Here is an 8726-nt window from a genome sequence, read left to right as displayed (position 1 = left end):
GCGGGAGACAGTGTGCTGGCTCCCCGTGAGCAGTAAGCCCGTCTGGGAAGTATGGGCCTGGGTACTGTGCCGCGTGGGGCTGCTTTCCGGCCTATGTGTCTGATGCTGATCATTTCGCCTGTAGGACTGTGGCGGGGGGGGGGGGGCGGCAGTAACTGCGGGCTTGCTCCAGTATGGGTCATCCCTGGGCCATCCATTGCTCCATCTTGGCAAGATAGGAATCTTGGCAAGAGCAGCTCCGAGTGCACAGAGATGTCCTTCTCATTGCAGAAGTGCTTAGAGGCCGTTCAAGCCTCTACTGGTTCTGGGAGGCGGGCACCCAAGGGCTTTGCTGGCCAGCGCAGTGCTGTGTCTAGGATACAATATCGGGAGCAGGACTCCATGCATTGGTGTTCAAGGGCAGCCAGGGGCTATGGGTGGTCTCTAGGTTCAGGCCTGGGGAGCTCAGGATTGCCTCATCCCCACTCCACTGAGCCGACCCACTCCTGGTCCCAGGGGTGCCCCTCATCTGCCCCCCTGGTCTGGCTCAAGGCTCTGGATGGGTCAACTCCCAATCAGGACCCTGGGCCAGGAGTGATGTATGCGGCCCCTTCCCCTTTATAGGCCTCTGTTTTCCCAAATGAATAACGAAAATGTTGGATAAGACCAGTGGTTTCAAAACTTTCTCAAGGACCCCTTGTCAAGTGAAATCTTGTGTGAAGTCCAGTACATAATATAGATGAAAATAAAGCTGCTGTGAATAAGGTGGAGGGTGGGGACCCGGACCTCTGTTCACATGGCTTTCCTTCACCCATGGCCCACCAGGTGGACACTGAATTCTCAGGAGACTTCTAGGGCTCCAACAAATGCACTTTGAAGGCCACTAGGCTAGGAGGTCATCTCTCTGGTCCTCTGACGTCCTGGGGTTTTATAACTTCCTAAAGCCTAGCCCTCACAGAGCCAATCCTCTCCTGAGTCACAGAGGGAAGGTGGTGTGGAAAGGTGGTGTGCCACAGACTGGGCTAGCTAGCTGGTGACACCGCCGCACAGTCCCCACAGAAAAGCCATTTTCTAAGGCAGAGAGGCACTATGTCCCCCCAGGCCACAGCTGCCACCTGGGGAAGCCTGGGGCCTATGGTCTGGCCTGGTCCCCATTTTACCTGAACGCCTTCCTCCTGCAGAGGCAAGGAGGGCTGAGGGGCAGATGTCAGGGGCTAGGGTCAGCCTCCCCTTCCCATGCTGTGGCCCATCCCTCATCTGAAACTATACAGCCTGGCTATAAATTATACAGACCAGATCCAGGCTCCTGCCTGGCTTGGATGAAGACACCGATCTTCTGAGAGTTCACTGGTTCTAGATTCCCTTGTCTGTCCCAGGTGTCTCCTCTGTTAGGTCTTCCCAGAATTCCTGTCTCTTCTTCCACGCACTCATCGCCACTTCCTTCCAGCCCCCCGTCCAGAGCCTTCTCCCTTCTCCCTTCTCCCGGCACCTAGTCACCAAGACAAGAACTCCTTCCCGTCCGAGTACCCACCTGCCTGACCAGGGTACCTCCATCTCCTCAAACCATCTGGGCCCTGAGAGTCGAAGGCTGCTGGACCATACCAACCACAGGGGATGGGGCTGGGTTTTCTGTCCACACCAGGTGAAGACAGGCTGGAGCCTGTTTTCCATGTCCTTTGGTGATTCTAGCTTAAATGTCGCTTAGAGACCAGATTCCCCAGCCATGCAACCAACTTGGGTTCTTGTTATTGCCCTCATCAGGGTCCTTGTTCCCATCTGCCTGTGTCCTTGGACCCCAGACACTGGCCAGGCGGCCTCCCATCATCCTGGCCTGTGGTCAGCCCAACCATAGTGCCTCCAGGGCCCTTCTCAGACCAACCCTACAACCTGACCAAGCAATCCTCTGGGAACACGTTGGGTGGGAAAAGTCGCTTTATTAAAGGGCCTCTGTCCCAAGCCCCCCATTTCTGGACCTGCCAGACTGGGTCTGGGTAGAAGTGTCTGGTTGCCTTTCCTTCCGGCTTCTCTCTTTGTCCATGGCTTCCTGATCTTGAGCGTCCTCAGGGGCATCCAGGGAAGAGCCAGTGACCAACTCAGGGAGGGCCGGCAACTGGCAGAGGGCCAGGGAGTGGCCAGCCCCACAGCCCACAAGGAGTCCCAGTGATGACCGCAGAGCCTGCACGGGCTTCGGGGCCCGGATGTCGGCTTCGGAGCCATCCCCGCACATGCCATGCTCGTTCCAGCCCCAAGAGTAACACGTCCCTCCTGTGAAAGAGAGAGAAGACTGCTCTAGAAGAGGTTTTGAGAACAGGGCTGAAATACTCACCCTGGGGGCACAGGGAGCACAATAAAGCCCAGTTTACACACGAAGAAACCAAAGTTCAACCACACTTGGTGGCATGCTCACTACCCCTGCTCACACTACAGCACGCGCACTACTTCCACCCTGCCCCCTAGAGCCTTTTCAGTGTCTCCCACTCCTACCAACGCCCAGCCGTTGCCATCCCAAACCTGGCTTTCCTCCTTGGCCCTTCCCTCCTCTACCACCGGCCCCAACCCTCCACGATCCAAGACCTGCCAACGCTGCCTTCAGAAATACCTCAAATCCTTCAGGGTCTCTCCATCTCCGCTGCCACCCCCTGGTTCCGACCCCATTCTCCCACACGTGAGGTCAGGCCAACAGCCAACGGACTAACTGGGCCGCTCACCATCCACCCCAATCTTCAGCGAGAGTCTAGGTGATCTCTGACCACTGCAGGTCTGACCACATCACTCCCCAGCTCCAAAGCCTTCAGGGACTTCCCACACGCTTCAGGGCCTTTCCTTGGCCCGTGAGGCCCCGAGCGATCTGGTTCCTGATGACCTTGCTGGCCTCCCTCGTGCAACTGTCCCCCCACCCCCTGCATTCCAGAGCCGCTGGCTTCTCCCACTTCCTTATATGGGCCCCGTGGAGCCTTTCTTTCTCTCGAGACCCTCTCTTCACTGGGCTCCGGACGTCCTCATCTTTTTTTAAATTCCAGTTCAGTGTCGCTCTGCAGCCAGACTCCCTGGCCACCCAAGCCGACTCGGATCCTTGTTATCACCCCCGGACGCTGCCCTCATGGGGGCCCTCGCACTTGGCGGTGGACCGATGACTTGGGCGGCGACTGGTCCCTCTCACTGGCTAACTGCCCTACAGGGAGGGAAGGACCGTGGATGTCCCGTTTACTGCTGTGTCCCTCACCGGGTGCTCAAGAGGGGCTCACTGATGGGGTAAAAGATGGAACGAACGCAGTCATAGAGCCAGAGAGTCTCCAGGCCAGCATCCAAGGGCAGATCTCTCCGACAGCCTGTGATGCCCACACCCCATCATATACCCTCCTCCTAGCTTTTAGATGCTTTCCTGGGGCCAAACTCACTCATATTTTTCTATAGTCGTCAAAAATATTTTTTTGTCCAGTTTATTAAACTAATACATCTTCATGACAAAAAACGGAAAATACGCATGAGTGTAAAGAAAAAGCAGACTTGGAGTCTTGCCACGAGTATGAATATTTTAGTGAGACCTTTAATTGTGAAATTTGTAAATATTTGTGTATATTTTGTCCTGCTTTCGTCCCTCACTATTAGAACACAAGTATTTCTCCACAGAACCGCAAATTATTAAAAAAGTTAATTAAAAATACTGCGGAATTTTGAAATTGTTCAATATGCAGAAAAGTACAGAAAATAATTTAACAGAAAAGACACATACCCCATCCAGACTTAGAACATTAGTCAACATTTTGCTGTATGTGCCTCAACCCTCCCCTTAAAAAAAAAAAAATCATAAAGAAACAGTCTCAGCCCCACCCCCTATTCTTGCCCTCTAGCTATGTCTCCCAGCAAAAAGCCACTCTTTCCAAGCCGGTGTTCATTACTGGCGTGCTGGTTTTATACCTTCTACCTATTTGTCCTTGAATACTATGTCAGGTTTTTAGTTTGTTTTAAACATTTACGTAAATCGTATCATCGAGACATCTTTTTTATACTTGCTCTTTACACTCAGCATTGTTTTTTGAAATTTATATGAGCCAATAGTTAGAGATCTAGTTCATTTATTTTACTGTGCATAGTATCCCATTATGTAGAAGTCAGATTTTACTTATCCATTTCCCTTCTACTGGACAGTTCTTTAATGACTGTTGCTATTTTATTATGCAATATATAATGTACAATATTATACAATAACAGTAATTTCGCTTCTATTATAAGCAGCACTACCACGAACGTTCCTGAGCATGTCTCCTTGGTGTTGGCGCAGGCTTGGACCCTAGAAGTGTGAGGGTGGTGGAGTCACGTGTTTGAATTTCGGTATGGCCTAAGAGCTGTCCACAGTGCCTGCAGGCCCATCCAGCCCCATCAGTGATGGCTCTGAATACTTCCTCTTTGTTGTTAGACTCTTGCTATTCTGCTAAGTACAACGCATGAATCTGCATTTCCCGGACTACTAGTGAGAGGGATTGTCACTTCACGTTTCGCCCTGAGTTGCCTCTTCTTATGAATGGCCTCTGCACATTCTTTACCTGTTTTTGTTTGCCCTTTTCTTACTGATTTGTAAGGTTTTTTTGTGTGTTCTTTTATTTACATAAATCTTCACCGTGCTATGCATTCTAAGTGTCTTCTCCCACAAGTCCATGGTATGTCTCTTCACTTTGCCTCTGGTATCTTTTGTTAAACAAATTCCTTCAAAATGACTGCCTAATTGTCCACTGTGGAGATTCAACAGTTTTCCTTAACCTGTATCCTATTATCAGATACACAGGTTGTTTCTAATCTTTCATTATTTGGAATAATATTCCTATGAACATCTTTGCATGTGAATCTTTGTCTCACTGCTTTCTCAAATTAGATTCTTAGAATGGGAATTCCTTGTCAACTGGCATGGACTTTTTTGAGATTCCTGGGTGCTGTTCTGAATGCTTCCACAGTATTTTCTCAGAAAGGCCACCTGAATACAACTACAGCAACCTGCGGAAGTCTCCATTGCGCTTCAGAATTGCCAGTATTTATTGCTTATTATAACGTTTAAAAATCTTCTCTAATTTGAAGACAGAAAAAGTATCTCATTGTTTTTATTGGTACTTTACTGCCAGAGAAACTGAAAGATAATTCTTATGTTTCTCAGATATTTGTATTTCCTCTTTTGTGTACTGTCTGCTTCGTTATCTTTTTCTGTTTAGTATAGAAGGCTTTAAAGTGTCAGACCCAAGGGCCAGATGGTCTGGCTTCAAATCCTAGCTCCTCCATTCATTTTTTTATTTTTTTAAAGATTTTATTTATTTATTTGACAGAGAGAGAGAGAGACAGCAAGAGAGGGAACACAGGCAGGGGGAGGGGGAGAGGGAGAAGCAGGCTTTATGCTGAGCAGGGAGCCCGATGCGGGGCTCGATTCCAGGACCCTGGGATCATGACCTGAGCCGAAGGCAGACGCTTAACAACTGAGCCGCCCAGGTGCCCTTGCTCCTCCATTTATTAGCTGAATGACCTTGGGCAAGTTACTTAGCATCTATGCCTCAGTTCCTTCATCTGTTAAATGGGGACAATAGTACTGTTACCATAAACTTGTTTACAAGAATTAAATCAGTAAGTACGTATGAAGTACTCAGAATGGTGCCCGGCACGTAGTATTGTATAAATATTTGTTATTGTTCTCTGTTAAGAACCTTCTTGTTTTAAAGATTTTTGTTTTAAAAATATTAATTCTTTCTCTGCCATATCTGGCATAAATATTTTTTCTCAGTTCGACTTAAAATTTTGTTTTGGGTCTTTTGATATAAAACATAAGCTTTTTGGTTCTTTGTAATAAAATTCATTGATCTTCTATAATTTCTTCTACTGCTTCTAAGAATTGAAAGCCCATCCCTCTCCTATCAGGAAATATTCTTTTTTTGATTTTTCAATGATTTTATTTTATTTTATTTAATCTTTACATTTCACTCTTTATCCACTGAAAATCTGTTTTTCACAGGGGGAGGCTGGCTGGCCAGGGATTACCCTTCCTTTTCCTTCCCCCCAGTAGGAAAGCAATCGCGGGCCAAAAGCTTGGGTTTGGGGGAACACAGATGTCTCCGTGTTTGGCCCACGGGTGAGGAAATGCCCGCAGAGAGGACGGGCCCGGGGCTGTGGCTCCTACAGTGGTGTGAGGCCCGAGGTGGGGAAGTGCAAGCGGCTTGGTACCTTTGGGCCTCGCTTAGCACCTGGCGTGGGCTTGGTGCCCGGGCCCGGGGAGTGGCAGCAGCTGACGGTCAGCAGGAGTGCAGGCGGGAGGAAGGCGGACCTGAGCCACCCCCGCACCCCCCCGTGCCCCCCGCACCCCCGCTGGCAGGACGCGGCACACCGGCTGGCAGGTCCCTCCCCTCCTGCCAAAGGACACTCGCACGGAGGGCCCGGGCCAGCCAGAGGCCTGCAGCCAGGGCTTTCATGCCCACTGGGTCGAGAAGCCTGGCCAAGGACCAGAAATTTCCTCCCCCAATACTTCCAAAGAAGCCTACTTGAAGTTAGGTGTTTTATATTCTTCATCTCATTTAATTCCAACAACCCCAGGAGGCAGCTGTGTCTCACAGACTATCCCCCCTTCACAGAGGCTGACGCAGAGGCACCAGAAACCGGGCAGTGTGGCTCCAGGATCCGGGCCGACTCTGCATATGATACACCAGGCCTTGCCAAATTCATTCTAAAAAGGCGGAGAGTAAATATTTTAGGTTTGAGAGCCTCATTTGGTTTCTGTTGCATATTCTTCCTCTTTATTGCAACCCTTTCAAAACCATTCTTGGCTTGCAAGTCCATCCGAAACAGGCCACAGGTCAGATGTGGCCGGTGGGTCATCCTCTGCCGGCCCGTGGCACACGTGTAGAATATACACTATTTGCTGTGGGCTGTGCTAGGTTGTCCTGGGTCCCACACTCCCAAACATCCGCGTGGTCGTGGTACCTCTGTCCCCGTCTCTGTCACAGGGCTGCTAGGGGGAGGGCTGCATGAGGTGACATATATAATGCCCCAGCACAGTGCCTGACACTTGGTGAGAGCTCATGCCCACGAATGAAGAGACCACGGGGAAAGGAGGGCAAGGCAAGAAAGACCACGCCAGTGTCCAACGGCACAGAGGAGAAGGAGGGGCACCGGCAGGTGGAAAGGCCTGGGGTGGAAGGACAAGAAGCTCAGAGTTTCTGAACACTTTACACAAATCTCCTATGGGACAAAAACCAGGCTGCTGAACTTTGAAAGATTAGCTATCCCCTGAAGAGAAGACACCTTTAGGTACTAGCCCCTCCAGCGTTTTAGAATCGGTTTCCTATATCCCCCTCCAGCCTCAGCAAGAGGCTACCGTGCAGGCCGTCCTCATAAAGAAGTGAGAGGGAGGAGAACGGCCTACGGTAGGCCTCTCCCTGAGCTACCTGGAATACGGAACACCCAGTTTAAGACAGGTGGGTTACAGGGTGATTCCTGGCTTTACGGAGGGCTCTCTGCCGCAGGCCTGACACTTACCAGGTCCTCGAGGCATGGAAACCCACCTGATTGATCCAGATCTACTTTACTGGCCTTGAGGCACATGGCTGGGCCTTGGGTGGAAAGACCACAGTTACTGGGGGATTCCCTAGCCTCTTAAGAGTTCAGAGCCCCTGCTCATGGGGCTCAATGGAGTTGGCCTGAGCCAGGCTGTGACGAGTGCTGGCTGGGCCTGTGGCCCACCACACTTGCGTCAGCCTAAGAGCCCTGCGGGCAGTGGAACCTAGGGACTGGCAGGGTCCTGGCACAGGCTGGACACAACACTCAAATCTGTTCAGGCCTTGTGGCACCTGCCTGAGCTTCTTGGCAACCTGGGTCCTTACAGGGCCTTATGGTGCTGGGATTATAGCCCAGTGCTAGGGAGGAGGCCGCATTTCTGCTGGAGAGCCTTGCTGAAGAGGGGCAAACACCTGAGCACGTGTGCTAGCGCGCGTGTGGTAAAGCTTCATTCCGAGCCACATGATGAAGACTACATTTCCCAACCTCTCTTGCAGCTGGGTATGGCCAATGAGATGTCAGCCAGAAGGTTCTGTAATGGCTTATGGCACCCGGCCTTCAGAGACGGATGGCATGCACCCTTTGCTCCTTGTTCTGTCTTGTCACTGGGAATGTGGACGTGGTGGCTGGCGCTCTAGCTGTCGTCTCAGACCGCGAGGAGGAGGGCTGCAACCTCGGGATGGTGCTTCCCAGTTCCACACAAACGGCACTTAATCACCACAGCAACCTCTGAGGTGTTATGACCTACGTGTTAGAGAGGAGGTAACCAGGCTCAGAGGGCTGAGATAACTTGCTCCTGGGCACACAGCCACTCTGAGCCAGGACTAGAATCCACGACTCCCAAGTCTCGGGTGCCTTCGCTATGCCAAACCATGTGAAGTGTAAAAAAATCACTGAATGCTTAGCGTCTGCCAGGCCCTGTGCTACACAGTTCACTGAATCCCCCCCAGCAAGACCATGAGGTACAATCTAACATTATCCCCGTTTTCCAGAGGGATGGCACGCACCATGCAAGGTAACACAGCTGGTAAGAAGCAGAGCTGGATTCAAACCTGGGCAGTGTGACCCAGGGGCCTCTTCTGTTAATATACCGTCCTCTCTAGCAAAAACCGTGCTCCCCAGGTAATTAGGGAAAGGTACAGAGTAACAGCCCATCTGCGTGGGGACCAGGTCAGCGGCGGGAGGCAAGAGCTGGCGCTGATGAAAGAAGCACTGTGCAGAGG

The 8726-nt window shown here is 51.0% G+C and overlaps 1 protein-coding gene across 15 annotated transcripts in view; it reads right to left on the bottom strand.

Moving 5' to 3' along the window:
• Positions 1–1893: 1893 nt before the first annotated feature.
• Positions 1894–8726, bottom strand: part of SERGEF (secretion regulating guanine nucleotide exchange factor) — a 217128-nt gene continuing 210295 nt past the window's right edge. For 13 of the 15 annotated variants that reach the window (XM_025894495.2, XM_025894493.2, XM_025894497.2 and 10 more), the window contains one exon: positions 1894–2244. In XM_025894495.2, the coding sequence (XP_025750280.2) occupies positions 2073–2244 (172 nt within the window). In that variant the 3' untranslated portion in view covers positions 1894–2072. The remainder of the gene's footprint in view (positions 2245–8726) is intronic. The other 2 variants (XM_025894498.2, XM_025894500.2) reach the window with 1 other exon arrangement.

The sequence above is a fragment of the Callorhinus ursinus genome, unplaced genomic scaffold (genome assembly GCF_003265705.2).
Source record: "Callorhinus ursinus isolate GAN/ISIS: 27379988/994484 unplaced genomic scaffold, GSC_fseal_2.0 scaffold49, whole genome shotgun sequence".
In the NCBI taxonomy this organism is placed as follows: domain Eukaryota; kingdom Metazoa; phylum Chordata; class Mammalia; order Carnivora; family Otariidae; genus Callorhinus; species Callorhinus ursinus.
Note: the sequence above shows the minus strand (reverse complement) of the source record. Positions and strands in the feature narration are given on the sequence as shown.